Genomic DNA, 17,234 nt, shown 5'->3' with positions numbered 1-17,234 from the left:
GGGCTGCTTCCTTTTTCCCATTGTCTTGGCTGGACTCATAAGCACTTGGCTCCTTTTATATTTTTTTCTTAAACGTTTTCTTCTATCCATTTCCCTCACTAGCGAAAACACATTACTAGTGGGAGTTTTCTCTACTTATTTATACAGTACCCTCATCTTGAATTCTTCCCTTGTTGAAGAGGTGACATTCAAGCCAGTCTAACTTGTCTCTAGATTCTATTACCCTTCTGCTTTTTAGGAAACTTGCTTTATCATTTATGTCTTCTATATCTTCACATTCTCAGTACTAGTTCTTTTATAAAATTATTCAAATCTATCTGATCTTTAAATAAAAAACAAATAACATTTCTCTCATCTGATGTCTTTTTCTAACTACTGTGCTATTACTTTTTTTTTTTGCTATTACTTTCTTGCCTTTCTTTCAGAAGCCAAGTTTCTGCGTGAAAATATATACTTTAAAGCTACTATTTAGTATATGTTAAATGGCTCCATGTAACTTCCAAGAAAAACTTTAACCTGTCACACAAAATCCTCGGACCTTCCCTACTTTTCTCTTCAGCCTCATTTCTTGCCTTTCTCTTTCACATTATCTGTGTTATAGCCATAACACAGCAAAGCCAGTTTTCTGAACGTGCTGTGCTCTTTAAGTTTTATACCCTCATACTTTTATTTTTTATAACAGCTTTATTGACCTGTAATTCACATACCATACAGTTGACCTATTTGAATTATACAATTCCATGTTTTATATATACTACAGAGTTGTGTAACCATTACCACAATTTTGGAACATTTTCATCATCCCCTCCAGAGAAACCCTGTGCCCATTAGCAGTCACTGTTCATTTTCCCCAACCCCCCTTGCTAATCCTAGGTATCCACCAATCTGCTGTCCCCATAGATTCACCTATTCTGGACAGTTCATATAAATGGAATCACACAGTGTGTGCTCTTTTGTGACTGACTTCTTTCCATATTTTCAAGGTTTATCTGTGGTGGAGCATGAATCAGTACAACATTCCTTTTTATGATGGAATAGTATTCTATTGTATGGAGATAGCACATTTCGTTTGCTGTATTCATCAGCTGATAGACGTTTATTTCCACTTTTGGACTGTTATTAATAATGCTGCAAAGAATATGCATGTGCAAGTTTTGTTTTCATTTTCTTTTTTCTTTTTTTTTTTTTTCGAGACGGAGTCTCACTCTGTCGCTCAGGCTGAAGTGCAGTGGCGCAGTCTCCGCTCACTGCAACCTCTGTCTCCCAGATTCATGCCATTCTCCTGCCTCAGCCTCCCTTGTAGCTGGAATACAGGCGCCTGCCACCACACCCGGATAATTTTTGTATTTTTAGTCGAGACGGAGTTTCACCGAGTTAGCCAGGATGATCTCGATCTGACCTTGTGATGCACCCGCCTCAGCCTCCCAAAGTGCTGGGATTACAGGTGTGAGCCACTGTTCCTGGCCTATGTTTTCATTTTCTTGAGTATAGACCTGGGAATGAAATTGCTGGGTCATATTGTAACTCTATGATTAACCTTTTAAGGATCTGCCAAACTGTTTCCCAAAACAGCTGTACCATTTTGTTGTTGTTGTTGTTTTTGAGACGGAGTTTTGCTCTTCTTGCCCATGGTAGAGTGCAGTGGTGCGTTCTGGGCTCACCACAACCTCTGCCTCCCAGGTTCAAGCGATTCTCCTGCCTCAGCCTCCTGAGTAGCTGGGATTATAGGCATGCACCACCACGCCCAGCTAATTTTGTATTTTTTAGTAGAGATGGGGTTTCTCCACGTTGGTCAGGCTGGTCTTGAACTCCTGACCTCAGGTGATTGTCCCACTTCAGCCTCCCAAAGTGCTGGGATTACAGGCGTGAGCCACTGCGTCCGGCCTTAGCTGTACCATTTTACAGTTTCATCAGCAGTGTGAAAAAAATACATATTTTAAAAATAAATATACATTTTAATATATACAAATATTTTAAATATGTAAAATACATTTTAATATATTATATATATATATATTTTTTAAATATAGAGATGAGGTTTTGCCATGTTGCCCAAGCAGTCTACCCACCTTGGCCTCCCAGGGTGCTAAAGTGACAGGCATGAGCCACCACACCCAGCTGAGGATGAATATATTTTCAAATCCTTTGCTTATTTTATAATTGGAATATTTGTCTTGAAGTTTTATTTATTTATTTTATTTATTTATTGAGATGGAGTCTCGCTCTGTTGCCCGGGCTGGAGTGCAGTGGCCAGATCTCAGCTCACTGCAAGCTCCGCCTCCCGGATTTACGCCATTCTCCTGCCTCAGCCTCCCGAGTAACTGGGACTACAGGCACCCGCCACCTCGCCTGGCTAGTTTTTTGTATTTTTTAGTAGAGACGGGGTTTCACCATGTTAGCCAGGATGGTCTCGATCTCCTGACCTTGTGATCCGCCCTTCTCAGCCTCCCAAAGTGCTGGGATTACAGGCGTGAGCCACCACGCCCGGCCAAGTTTTCTTTATTTTTTTTGAGACGGAGTCTCGCTCTGTTACCCAGGCGGGAGTGCTGTGGCCGGATCTCAGCTCACTGCAGGCTCCGCCTCCCGGGTTGACGCCATTCTCCTGCCTCAGCCTCCCGAGTAGCTGGGACTACAGGCGCCGCCATCTCACCTGGCTAGTTTTTTGTAGTTTTTAGTAGAGACGGGGTTTCACCGTGTTAACCAGGATGGTCTCGATCGCCTGTCCTCGTGATCCGCCCGTCTCGGCCTCCCAAAGTGCTGGGATTACAGGCTTGAGCCACCGCGCCCGGCCTTCTTTATTAAAGAAATTTTTTTGCCGGGCACGGTGGCTCACGCCTTTAATCCCAGCACTTTGGGAGGCCAAGGCAGGCGGATCATGAGGTTAGGAGTTCAAGACCAGCCTGACCAACATGGTGAAACCCTGTATCTACTAAAAATAGAAAAATTAGCTGGGTGTGGTGATGCACGCTTGTAATCCCAGCTACTCAGGAGGCTGAGGCAGGAGAATTGCTTGAACCTGGGAGACAGGTTGCAGTGAGCCAAGTTCACACCACTGCACTCCAGCCTGGACAATGGAGTGAGACTCCGTCTCTAAAAAATAAAACATTTTTTTGTTGTCTATATAAATTTATGAAGTATAAGTGTAATTTTGTTACATGGATATATTGCATAGTGGTGAAGTCAAGGCTTTTAGTGTATCTATCACCAGACTAGCCTACATTGTACTTATGAAGTAATTTCATCTTCCATACCTTTCCCACTTCTCCACCCTTCCAAGTCTCCATTGTCTATCATTCCACACTCTACCTCCATGTATATATATTATTTAGCTTCCACTTAGGAGATGTAGTATTTTTCTGTATCTCAGTTGTTTCACGCAAGATAATTGTTGTTGAGTTGTGTTTTTTATATATGTATATATATATTTTTTATTTTTGAGACGGAGTCTCGCTCTGCTGCCCAGGCTGGAGTACAGTGGCACGATCTCTGCTCACTGCAAGCTCCACCGCCTCCTGGGTTCACGCCATTCTCCTGCCTCAGCCTCCCGAGAAGCTGGGACTACAGGCGGCCTGCCACCATGCCCGGCTAATTTTTTTGTGTTTTTAGTAGAGACAGGGTTTCACCGTGTTTGCCAGGATGGTCTCGATCTCCTGACCTCGTGATCCGCCCACCTCGGCCTCCCAAAGTGCTGGGATTACAGGTGTGAGCCACTGCGCCTGGCCATTTTTTATGTATTCCATATGCAAGTCCCTTATATATGATTTACAAATAATTTTCTCCCACTTTCACTTTCTTTCTTTCTTTTTTTTTTTGAGACAGGGTCTTACTTTGTCACCCAGACTGGAGTGCAGTGGTACCATCTTGGCTCACTGCAACCTCCACCTCCTGGGTTCAAGTGATTCTCCTGCTTCACCCTCCCAAGTAGCTGGGATTACAGGCTTGTGCCACCATGCCCAGCTAATTTTTGTATTTTTAGTAGAGACGGGATTTCACCATGTTGGTAAGGCTGATCTCAAACTTCTGGTCTCAAGTGATCCGCCTGCTCAGCCTCCTAAAGTGCTGGAATTACAGGCATGAGCCCCCCCGCCTGGCTGACTTTCACTTTCTTGATAATATCCTTTAGGCTTTTACTCTGTCACCTCAGCTAGAATGTTGGAGTGCAGTCGTAACTCACTGCAACAATCTCAAACTCCTGGACTCGGGGAATCTTACCACATGGCCTTCTGAGTAGGTAGACTACAGGCATGTCCCACCATGACTAGCTATTTTTTTTTTTCTTTTTTTAGAGATGGGATCTTTGTTTTGCCTAGGCTGGTCTCAAATTCCTAGGCTCAAGTGATCCTCCTTCATTCTCCCAGGTAGCTGGGATTACAGGCACATGTTTCTGTGCCTGATTTTTTTGTCCTTTGAAGCACAAAACTTTTCTAATTTTTTAAAAAAATACATTTTATTGTGTATATTTAAGGTATACAACATAACAGCTTTCTTTATTGAAATATAATTTATATACTATGCAATTCATCTATTTAAAGTATACAATTCAGTTGGTTTTAGTATATTTTTAGAGTTGTGTAACCATCAGAAAGACTAATCTTTCTGTCTCTGTAGGTTTGCCTTTGCTAGACTTTTTATGTAAATAAGGTCATACGGTATATGGTCTTTTGTGACTGGCTTCTTTCAAAAATTTTTTAATTTTGGCGAAGTCATATTTATTTTTTCCTTTGTTGCTTGTGTTTTTGTTGTTATACCTAAGAAATCATTGCCTAATCCAAGCTCATAAAGATTTACCCCTGTTTTTTTTTAAGAGTTCTTACTAAAATGGTGTTTTAGTAAGAACTAAAGTAGAGAGGTTTAGTTCTTACTAAAATGGTGTTTGATCCATTTTGAGTTAATTTTTGCATGTGGTGTGCAGTAGGGGGAGTGCAGTTTATTCTTTCGCATGTGACCATTTGCAGCTTTATTCTTTTGTAGTTGACCATTGTTGAAATGACTGTTCTTTAGCCACTGAATTGTTTTGGCACCCTTGTCAAAAATCAATTGCCCTTAAATATCAGGTTTTCTTTCTGGACTCTCAATTCTGTTCTGTTGTGATAAATGACTACTACATCATTTTTCTAACTTCTGTTTAGAATGCCTTTTCTGCCCTCTCCACTTGGCAAACTCCTAGTTTATGATTCCTCTCAAATGTCATCTATCAAAAGGCTTGCCTTCCCCAGCAGGTCTTTTGCATATCTTTGAATACTTATAGCATGTTTTTCATCAGTCTTTTGCGGTTGATATTTAATATCTCCTCCGGTAGTTAGTAAGCTTTCTGAAGGTAGAGACTGTGCCTTTCATACCTGAATCCTAGAGCTTTAGTGTAGTACTTGACATGTGGGGTGCTTTTAGTATATTTATAGCAGGAAAAATTGGTTTGTAGAAGTATTGAATTTTGTTTTGGATATGTTCATTTCTAGGTGCCTTCAGGACATCTAACTGCTAATATTCAATAGACATTTTTATTTATTAATTGAAATTTGCTTTTATTTTTCTTATTTTGTGTACTTATTTATTAATTGAGTACCTGTCATGTGCCAGGGCACAGTGCCAGGCTCTGAAGTTATAATAGTGAATTAAACAATATCCTACACTCATGAAGTTTTCATTCTAGTAGGGGAAACATACAGTATACAAATGGTTTAAGACAGTTGACAATAAAACCAGCAAGGAAATCTGGAGCCTGAAGGAGAGGTTAACACTGGAGATACAGACTTTGGAATCATCTTCAACGAGATGATAATTGAAACTGTGAATATGATAATAGACAGAAATTCCAAGTGATTGAACATACAGGAGGAATAATACTGCAGAGAGAATCTTGAGGATATCCAAAGTTTTGGGGAAAAATGATCCAATCATGGGAAAACCAGAAGAGTAGAATCCTGGGAACCAAGGGAAAAGAGAAGGAAAAAAACATATAGAATAGTGAAAGAGGATTAAGCCTATGAAACTGCCAAGGGGTTCAGATTGTTAGATAGTCATTAGTAATCTTTAGAAATAAATTTCAAAGGAGTTGCTGAGCCAGTTTTTAAAAGATAAGGCCTGGCCCAGTGGCTCACGCCTGTGATCCCAGCACTTTGGGAGGTCGAGGCAGGTGGATCATAAGGTTAGGAGTTCAAGACCAGCCTGACCAACATGGTAAAAGCCCATGTCTAGTAAAAAAAAAAAAAAAAAAAATTATAAAAATTAGCTGGGCGTGGTGGCGCATGCCTGTAATCCCAGCTCCTTGGGAGGCTGAGGCAGGAGAATTGCTTGAACCTGTGAGGCAGAGGTTGCAGTAAGCCGAGATCACACCACTGCACTCCAGCCTGGGCAACAGAGCAAGACTCCGTCTCCAAAAAAAAAAAAAAAAAGATTAAATCCTGAGACTTTTTGGAACCAGTAAAACTCTGCCATGATTTTTTTTCTTATTATGCTATATCCATGAATGAAGATTTGAAATGTATACATTCAGTTGTTATTCATCTCTGTTCTTATCTCTATGGGGCTTAATTTTTTTTTTTTTTTTGAGAGGCCTGAAAATTTGTTCCATGAAGAATCTCTTTCAGAGTTGTTATCCACTGAATTTCTTTCATTTTGAAAGCCTTTACATTTTTTATTTCCATCGTTCTTACTGTAAGAATGTGTTTGCTTTCTTGGGCTAAACATTATTTGACCATTTGTAGAAATAGTTGCTATGTATATGTACAGACAGTTATATATGGTCAGCTAACATGTAACTTTTTTTTCCCAAATAGTGACAGAAATGTTGGTAAATGTTCTGAGTATTTGCTCTGATGATGAACTAATGACTGAAGGTGAAGACCAGTTTGATGGTATGATTATTCATCTTACTATTTTTTTATTGTGAAATGATATTTATTTACTGCCTAGCCTCAGTACACACTATGTTGCAAATAATAGTCATTGCTTTCAGCGTATGCTATTTGATAAGTAACAAGCTACTTTTTTTGGATATTAAGATTTGAAAATAATTTTAGTGATTTCATTTTTTTATGGTAATATTGGAAAGAAGATGAACTTTGGGAAAGGAGAAATTTGGAAGAAAGAACATTAGGAAAGGAAAACTGAAGTATTAAAAGGATGTAGTTCTTGGCCGGACGCGGTGGCTCAAGCCTGTAATCCCAGCACTTTGGGAGGCTGAGACGGGTGGATCACGAGGTCAGGAGATCGAGGCCATCCTGGCTAACACGGTGAAACCCCGTCTCTACTAAAAAATACAAAAAAAACTAGCCGGGCAAGGTGGCGGGTGCCTGTAGTCCCAGCTACTCGGGAGGCTGAGGCAGGAGAATGGCGTAAACCCGGGAGGCGGAGCTTGCAGTGAGCTGAGATCCGAGACTCTGTCTCAAAAAAAAAAAAAAAAAAGGATGTAGTTCTATGTAGTTCTTGATGAATATGGACACTGGTTAGAGAAAAGAGGATAAAAATACTATTTGTTTTATTAGAACAATATTCTTAGTGTATCAAAAGCATACCTGAACTCCCAATTTTGCTTTTCCTTCCTTTTAGACACTAAAATAGACTGTTTCTAAATTAGTGTGGCTGTGTTCTAAAAGACCACTTGCTAATTTAGTTTGAGATTCTGAAAGCATTTTTTCCACACAAACAAAGTTATATACATGGTTGTTATGTAAGCCAACAAGCCTATGTACCTAATGCATGTTTATAGTAAAAAGTAGTACTATAGAAAAAAAATTCATTTTATTTTGTTTTGAAATTTTTTTTTTTTTTTTTTTTTTTTTTTTTTTTTTTTTTGAGACGGAGTCTCGCTCTGCCGCCCAGGCTGGAGTGCAAGTGGCCGGATCTCAGCTCACTGCAAGCTCCGCCTCCTGGGTTTACGCCATTCTCCTGCCTCAGCCTCCGAGTAGCTGGGACTACAGGCGCCCGCCACGTCGCCCGGCTAGTTTTTTGTATTTTTTAGTAGAGACGGGGTTTCACCGTGTTAGCCAGGATGGTCTCGATCTCCTGACCTCGTGATCCGCCCGTCTCGGCCTCCCAAAGTGCTGGGATTACAGGCTTGAGCCACCGCGCCCGGCTGTTTTGAAATTTTTATTTAAAACTTTGTTATTTAAATATTTAATTAAAACCCAAGTACATAAAAAGGTAAACAATTTATGAACCGAAAATGATTCCCTTCCATATTCCCCTCACATCTTTGTTTTAGTGTACTTTTTATAGTTGTAATCAATATTTCAATGTTTCCATATTTTGAACATGGTCTATATATTGGTAAGATTTAATAGCTGCATATTTCTAAGTCCATTGATAAACTATAATGTTTGGCCAGATGTGGTGGCTCACGCCTGTAATCCCACCACTTTGGGAGGCCAAGGCAGGAGGATCCCTTGAGCCCAGGAGTTGGAGACCAGCCTGGGCAATATGGAAAGATTTCCTTGTCTCTATTAAAAAAAAAATACACACACACGATAATTTAATTTTCATAGTTAATCTCACATTGTTTGGCAACTGGGTTCCAAATTATCCTTATGAATAGCAGTAAAATAAACATATTTATGTATTATAGCTTTTATTTTCCTTCTTGGAATAAATTTATTGGAAGAGAATTATAGAGTTACAGAATTAATTCTGTAACTCTTTTAGCTTCATTGTTTTAGCTGTGAACTACCACATTGCTTTGCAGAAGGATTAGACCACTATGAAGTGCCCCCAGCAAGGAATCCATAGACATATTTCTCAACAGGACTACCTCATTGGATTTTGGTCATTTTTACTTATTTTCTTCATGGCTATATAGTAGTAAATTATAATTGCTTAAGTTTACATTTCTTTGATTTCTAATGATGCTAAGAAGAAAATTACTGTTTTTCCAACTGTGTAAACTATCCGTTTCATTTGATCACTTTTTGAGTAAAATCTGAATGAAACCTATTTAGAAATTTCTCTACTACAAACAGGTTTGATTCTTAAACACTTGAAAGCCAATTTGTTGAAAGTACAAAGTAACTGTGTACAAGTGCTACCATTGCCATCTGTTGGTGGTAGGCAGAGATGCGCTTTTATTCTTACACATTTGTTAATAACTGACATAGTATATTTATATCAGTTATTTTTTAGTTTGGATAGTAAACTTTAGTGAATAATACTTTTCCTTATTTTAATTCTTTCCTTTTTTTTTTTTTTTTGAGACAGAGTCTTGCTCTGTCACCCAGGCTAGAGTGCAGTAGTGCAATCTTGGCTCACTGCAACCTCCATCTCCCTGGTTCAAGTGATTCTCCTGCCTCAGCTTCCCAAGTAGCTGGGATTACAGGTGCCCACAACCACGCCCAGCTAATTTTTGTATTTTTAGTAGAGACGGGGTTTCACCATCTTGGCCAAACTGGTCTGGGACTCCTGACCTCAGATGATCCGTCCGCCTCAATCCATCCGCCTTGGCCTCCCAAAGTGTGGGGATTACAGGTGTGAGCCACCATGCCCAGCCATTGAATAGTTTCAAATATATATTTTGTTTCCCTGTTCTGCTGTCACTTTTGTTGTAAGAATAGACCTGGGCTCAGATTCTAGTTCCTTATAATGGCTCTGTGGCATCAGACAACTTACTTAACCTTTCTGAGTCTCAGTTTCTCTCATCTTCAAAGAAGTGACAGTAATACCTACTTCATAATGTTGTAAGTATTGAGATAATTAATAATTGAAGTAATTATTGGCACATAGCCTAATTTTTAAAGAAAGTTTTCTGTTTTTCAAATTCTGTGAAATATTTAGTGAGAGTTTTAATTGATATTATGTTAATTCTATATCTGAATCTAGGGAGGTGTTTTTAATTTTTTTTTTTTTTTTTTTTAAGAGATGAGGTTTCCCTATGTTGCCAAGGCTGGTCTTGAACTCCTGGCCTCAAGCAGTCCTCCCACCTCAGCCTCTCAAAAAGTGCTGGGATTTCTTTTTCTTTCTTTCTTTCTTCTTTCTTTTTCTTTCTTTTCTCTCTTTCTCTCTCTCTCTCTCTCTTTCTCTCTCTCTTTCTTTCTTTTTTAAAATAAATAGTAGTTTTCCAAACTAAGACCAAGAACTCTTGCTCTATATAATTACTTTATTTACTATAATTACTTCATTTAATACATAATTCCTCTATTTAAGATTATATAGTTTTTCTTTGAAAACATTTTGTCATTTCAAGTTAAATTAATACATCTGTATTTTATGTTCTTATTACTATTACAACTGGTGTCTCTTTTTTTCTATCTGTATAAAAGAATATATATTTGTGGGTTTATCTTATATCTAACAAACTTGAATCAGAAGAATTATTTTCTATGATAATTTTTTATTTGTTTTCTATTACTTTTAAAAATATTTATGAGGATTGATATTATTTATATTCTGTATTTTTACCTTTCTTTTATGCTTTAAAAGTTATTATCAGTACTGCCAATAGTATGTTAAATAGGAATGATGATAGATAATGCTTTAGTTCTCTTCTTATAATAATAAGAAAAAAAGGTTCCTTGTTAGTCTAATTATAGTACTTGGTTTTAGGTAACTATGATTTATATGAATAAAGATACCAAGTCATGTTTTGAGATTGAACCAGAAATAAATATAAAATTTTATTATATTCTAATGAGATTTTATATATCATCAATATTTTTCCTATTACTATGATAATTTATCCCCTTGTTATATCATTCTTGCATTCCAGGGATGAATTGAATTTGATCATTAAAGAGGCAGTGTAGTTTAATGAAAAGGATCAGTGGTTTAGGTGTCTTGTCACTACCATTCACTAGCTATGTAATCTTAGAAAAGGTACCTAATTTCTCAGGTTTTCTTATTCAGAAACTGAGGGAATAGAGAGGATGAAAATTCTTTCCCAGTCTTAAATAATTTTAAAAATTGTTAAGCACCATTTATGACAATGTTTCTATGGGAAAATACACTGAGTTCCAGCTTTTAATATTAGAAATAGATCTCCCTTTACTGCCAACAGGGCAGGTACAATTACTCCTCATTTTTTTCACTCTTCCACTACCAAGTATTAGGAGTAGAAACTCTAAGAAAGTTTTAGGAATATGAGTCTGGGAGTTTGCATGGAGAAATGGGAATGGTTTGGAAGATAAAGAATGTTGAGGAAATGGAGGATAGAGAAGGAGATTTGGATAGATACTAAGGTTTAAAGTGGGGTAGGGAAAGAGCTGCTGGAACTAGGTTTATTTCCCTTCCTTATTTGTACTCCCTGATTTCTTCCCTCTAACTCCATCCATCTTTTCTCCTTTCCTTTCACCATAATGACTTGCCTTCTGTTCTCTCCTTCCTCTTTTCTTACACAATGGTGGAACCATCCTATGCAATTGGTCTGGTCTGGGGAGAAATCTGGCTTTAGAAAGAAAACTTGATGGGATGGCTGTGGAATCAGAATAAGGGTTTAGCTTTTCTTTGGGGAAAGAGAGAGCAGGATTGGAGATTTCTGAGTGTCAGGAAAGAAGAAGTAATTTTTGTATATTTAAAGCTAAGATGGCTGGGCGTGGTGGCTCACGCCTGTAATCCTAGTACTTTGGGAGGCCAAGGTGGGTGGATCACCTGAGGTCAGGAGTTTGAGACCAACCTGGCCAACATGGCAAAACCCGTCTTTACTAAAAAAGTACAAAAATTAGCTGGGCGTGGTGGTGCGCGCCCATAGTCCCAGCTACTTGGAAGGCTGAGGCAGGAGAATTGCTTAAACTCCGGAGGCAGAGGTTGCAGTGAGCCGAAATCACGCCTTTGCGGTCCAGACTGGTTGACAGAGTGAGACTCGGTCTCAAGAAAAAAAAGCTAAGATTAGGTAAAGGCATAAGACTATTGTTAAGTGGTAAATCTTTGGTGCTCTGTATTGTTTAATGTGTGTGTGGGGTCATTTTTAAGACAAAAATTTGCATTAGCACTAAATGTATAAATGCACATAGCATCCCTTTTAGAAGTGTTAATCATAAAAGAGAATTTTCGAACACTGATTTCTGTGATATTTAGGTTGCATGCAATTTTTTCCAGATATTTATCTTTTGTCTTCAGTTTGGTAAAGGGAAGTACATAATCCATATGTGTTGCAGTTTCACTAAAATAAGTACATTTCCTATAATGGAATAATTTATCTCAGCATTTGAATGGAAGATAGGGAAAGCTCAAATGAAACCATCCCAGCTGCCTACTCTTAGAACTATTACTTGATTTGAAACAATCTGTTGCCATTTTTGCAAAAAGATGTCCCCCACATTCCCAGATTGGATTGGGGACAGAAAGCACATACTGTTGCTCCTAAGTATATGCAAAAGTTCTGCAATTCAGATTCAGGAAATCATGTGCTCTTGTTAGGGAGTATGGGAGGTTTAGCTTTTCCTTCGTTGGGAGGGGGTGAGGTTTTCTACTGAGGCAGTTTATGAAGTTACCTACATTTCTCTGACTGTACTACACATTTTGCAGATGTTGGTGTCCTTGAAGAACCACATGAGTTTGTATTTCATTTGTGTCATTACCTTTTACTTAACATACTTCCACAGGTGACACATTTCCTTAGGGGTATGACTATAAATGTGCAATTGTTGTTAGCAGTCTTTTATCAGTCTTATGTGTTTTCACATGTTTTTTTCTGTCCCTAATTATGTCTGCTTTCATCAGATATGATAGTCATTCTGTCCATAATTTCTTCTGTGCACATATCTTTTAAGAAATCTTTAGAGTTCTACCTAGTGGCATCCCTCTTTATTCACCAGATTCTACAGTACTACATTTTTCAAATTTCCAAATATGAGGGCCTTCATTTTTCTCCCTTTCTTTCTACATTCATTCTTCAGTACCACTGCCAAGTTAAATCTCTATCTTTTTATTTGTCTCAACCACCTTTTCTCCATCATTCACTTCCTTTTTTCTGGACTCTCCATCTGAAGAACGGCTCATATATGGCAATAAAAAAGGTACAGACCAGACAGAGTAACATTGTTTTGAAATATGACTTCATAAGTTATCCTCATGTCCATGTAAGTTAGCACATTCATTGAGTAATGTCTATGCAGAGCCCTCTTGGGCCTTGTGCAAATTTAAGTTTTATCTGAGTTAGTATTTGGTATTTTTAGAAGTCATATTCCAAGATATCTGTCTTTCTGTGCATGGAAATATTTTTCCCTCCTTTTCATTCCTGTTTTAAAATTTCATTCTTTTGCTTATTTGTAATGTTTTGTACTTTTCCCTGCATGATTAGGGTTGTTTGATTGTCTGTATTATTTCTCAAAGAAATGTTACTGTGGACATTTACTTTAATATGATGCATGATGTGTTTGTAGACTGATTTAAAATCCTGATTTGTACAGTGTTTTTATATTCCTGTGGTTTTTTCATTTGATATCAGTATAGTTTACATGTCATTTGGTTTTATAGATACAGAAATTAAGACTGAAAATATGAATGTACTTATTACAGCCATCCTCCCCAACCCCCTTCTATCCCCAGTGTAGCTACTTACAAATTCTGTCAATTTTAAAACAAAATGTTTATAATAATTTATTAGAAGAGAACCAGATTTACCTTCTATCCTTGAACAAGTCAGTTAATAACCTGTTTCTTTGTCTATAAAATGAGGAGATTGCACTTTATAGTATCTCCAATGTCTCTTCAAATTCTAATATTCTATGATTCTTAGAATTTTTAGTTTTTGGGTATTTTTTTTTTTTTTTTTTGGTATTTTAAAAATGCCTGTTTAGAGTGCCATGGTACCCCGGTACCCACACAGTTTTGGACTTGTAAAAGCTGTAGCTTCAGTGCTTGTAATATTTACCCTTTAGAAGATCATAAACGTGTCATGGAACCTATTTTTCCCCCCTAAAATATGTCTTTTGTTTCTATCTTTGAAGTTGGATTTCTTTTTCTCTTTTCTTGCAGTCAGGTCCAGTCATTATCTTAGTTTTTAATTATATGTAATTGTGGACTGCTTGAATTTTAAATGAGATGTTCTCTCCCAGAAGACTTACAGTTGTTCAGACCTCTATATACCTAAGGCCCCTTTTAAACTAGTGTCTTTAGCCTTTCCTTAACCTTCTCCTCAACCATGGTGCTTCCATGTTTGTTTTCATTGTGTTGAAGCACAGCTCTAAGGAACCACACTTTTGGGTCCAGAGTGATTCTAGTTGCTGTATATGAAATAACAGGACTGAGATTGATGTTGTTCTTTCTGGAGGCCAAGGGAAGGAAGATAAAACCTTTGAGTCATTTTTCAGCCAAGGATTTAGTTGTTTTGGTTTATTCTCTTCTACATCAGTCATAGATAGAACAGCTAACCCTTTAGAGATGAAGCAGTAGTGATCCTTTAGCCATGTTTTTCTCGTTGCTTATGTCATACTCACCTAGAGATGTAAAAGATTGTATATATTTGCATGACCTTAGGAATACCTAGTACGTTAGGTTAAGATGTGAATTGTTGAAATGCAGGTATGGCCCTTAGTTCAGGATTACCTGCACAGTAGCTCCTTCATGCCATTAATTTTAGACCAACTCAAACCAAAGAAGCTTATTCTGTCATAGTCTGATGGGATATTGTCAGCCTGCATGTCAAATACTTTGTGATAGTTAAATAAGACTACAGGACTGTTACAAATTCTTGTCTGTTAGTCTGCATGCCGTAGGCTGTCATGAAAATTAAACAGACTATAGGATTTTTATCAGTTTTTGCCCTCTGGTTTGTAATACAAGTTGGGCTCAAGTTTGCTTTTTTTTTTTTTTTTTTGCCCCAATTGCTGTTTTACTGATTAGCCAGTCTAGTGAAATATTAAAGTTTGTGGATTACTTTTTATTTCTACATTTATCAGACCCCAGTATTAGACCAATGCTGAGCTAAATATTGAGAGAGCAAGACGTTTTTTAGCATGAGTTCATCTAGTCCCCTCCATGTAAGCTGGTGGCAGGGGCCTTGGTATTGGTTTAGATGAGTGTGGAACAGGCTAATAGCATATTGTAAGCATGCATGCCCTAAACTTGAGCTTTTCTCTCTATTTATTCCATTGAAAGTAGGTTCAGCTGCAGCCCGGAAAGAAATCATAAGAAACAAAATTCGAGCAATTGGCAAGATGGCAAGAGTCTTCTCTGTTCTCAGGTAATGATGTCTTTTCTTGATTATTTGTTTTGCAGGAATTATGTTTATTGTACCTTGTTACAAGCATTGTCCTGCATCTAAAAGCAACATGGGGCCGGATGTGGTGGCACACTCCTGTAATCTCAGCATTTTGGGATGCCAAGGCGGGCAGATCACCTGAGGTCAGGAGTTTGAGACCAGCCTGGCCAACATGGCGAATCCCCGTCTCTACTGAAAATACAAAAATTAACCGGGCGTGGTGGCATGCGCCTGTAATCCCAGCTACTCGGGAAGTTGAGGCACGAGAATTGCTTGAATCCAGGAGGCAGAGGTTGTGGTGAGCCGAGATTGCGCCACTGCACACCAGCCTGGGAGACAGAGCAAGACTCTGTCTCAAGAAAAAAAAAAAAAAAAAAGCGACAGGGTATCATTCTTCCTATATAGAAGTTACTTAGGCCTGGCCAGGCACAGTGGCTCACGCCTGTAATCCCAGCACTTTGGGAGGCCAGGGGAGGTGGATCACGAGGTCAAGAGACAGACCATCCTGGCCAACATGGTGAAACCCCGTCTCTACTAAAAATACAAAAATTAGCTGGGCGTGGTGGTGCATGCCTGTAGTCAGTCCCAGCTACTCGGAGGCTGAGGCAGGAGAATTGCTTGAACTTGGGAAGTGGAGGTTGCAGTGAGCTGAGATCACACCACTGCACTCCAGCCTGGGTGACAGAGAGACTCCATCAGAAAAAAAAAAAAGTTACTTAGGCCCTTAGGCCGGGTACAGTGGCTCATGCCTGTAATCCCAGCACTTTGGGAGGCCGAAGTGGGCAGATGCTTGAGCTTAGGAGTTCACGACCAGGCTAGGAAACATGGCAAAACCCCATCTCTACAAAAAAGAATACAAAAATTAGCCGGGCCTAGTGGCGTGCACCTGTGGTCCCACGTACTCGGGAGGCTGAGATGGGAGGATCGCCTGAGCCCCAGGAAGTTGTCAGTAGTGAGCTGTGATTGCACCACTGCGCTCCAGCCTGGGTGACGGAGTGAGACCTTGTCTCAAAAAGAAAAATAAGTTAATTATATATTTGTATATTGAAGATGGGAACGCAAGTCCCTTTGAAGCTAAGATTTTTGACTCTGGTGATTATTATTGCTCATCTTTGGTATCTCTTTTCCTTTTGTGATAGCACTAAATTTACACCTTGAAAATTAGAGCAGTATAAGAAGGAGGGGATACTTTTTAGAGTATTCTTGATGAACTTGTTCATCCATATAGGAAGTCCCTTGTGCTGGAGCCATAAATTGCCTTCCCTGAGGTTAATTCAGGAAGACCAGGTTTAAGGGTACAAATGAATATATCAGTCTTTAAAAATTTGTTAGCAAAACTGACTACATCAGACATTTGAACTTCAGAGCATATGAAATACCATATTTTCTCAATAGTATGATGCCCCTTGATGAATCTTATCACATACTTAATAAAGTTTTTCAGGAAAAATAATATATGCCTCAATTGTAAGGCACACCCTCATACCTGAAACACTTAAAATATAGAAAAATTAATGTCTCAAAATTGAGGAAAATATGGTAATAGCAATGAATGTCATAAATTTTATATATGGCCTATATCTAGACCCTGTGTCTTTTTTTAAATTAAGTACTTGTTGGAAGTATCTGATATTTGTTATATCTCTCTGCTATAGGGAGGAGAGTGAAAGTGTGCTGACACTCAAGGGCCTGACTCCCACAGGGATGTTGCCTAGTGGAGTGTTAGCTGGAGGACGGCAGACCCTGCAAAGTGGTAATGATGTTATGCAACTTGCTGTGCCTCAGATGGACTGGGGCACACATCACTCTTTTGCTAACAATTCACATAATGCATGCAGGGAATTCCTTCTGTTTTTTAGTTCCTGTCTCAGCAGCTGACCTAGACAGGGTACTGTATTAGCTAGTGTCTCATTAATACCTGATCAGGGCAGAAAACTGATAGAGTGGGTATTCCTTTCAATTGAAAACAATGGTCAGTTCCTCAGCTTTTCATGAAATGATATGGGAGCAGCTCATATCATAATGTCTGAAATATTTATTTCTTCATTTGTCTAATTCACCCTTTTCTTTTAAAAGCCCCAGTTTCAGAATGTGAATCAGGGATATTCCT

At 38.6% G+C, this 17,234-nt stretch overlaps 1 protein-coding gene across 8 annotated transcripts in view; it reads left to right on the top strand.

Annotated features, from left to right (window-relative positions):
• Nucleotides 1–17,234, top strand: part of PPP3CB (protein phosphatase 3 catalytic subunit beta) — a 61,782-nt gene that overhangs the window by 37,075 nt on the left and 7,473 nt on the right. For 3 of the 8 annotated variants that reach the window (XM_033209407.1, XM_033209403.1, XM_033209411.1), the window contains exons 10-13: nt 6,777–6,854; nt 12,912–12,938; nt 15,022–15,106; nt 16,780–16,877. In XM_033209407.1, the coding sequence (XP_033065298.1) occupies nt 6,777–6,854; nt 12,912–12,938; nt 15,022–15,106; nt 16,780–16,877 (288 nt within the window). The remainder of the gene's footprint in view (nt 1–6,776; nt 6,855–12,911; nt 12,939–15,021; nt 15,107–16,779; nt 16,878–17,234) is intronic. The other 5 variants (XM_033209409.1, XM_033209406.1, XM_033209408.1 and 2 more) reach the window with 3 other exon arrangements.

This window comes from Trachypithecus francoisi, unplaced genomic scaffold (assembly GCF_009764315.1).
Source record: "Trachypithecus francoisi isolate TF-2019V2 unplaced genomic scaffold, Tfra_2.0 Lachesis_group9, whole genome shotgun sequence".
NCBI lineage: Eukaryota > Metazoa > Chordata > Mammalia > Primates > Cercopithecidae > Trachypithecus > Trachypithecus francoisi.
The sequence above is the reverse complement of the archived record's forward strand: the minus strand, read 5'-3'. Positions and strand labels throughout refer to the sequence as shown.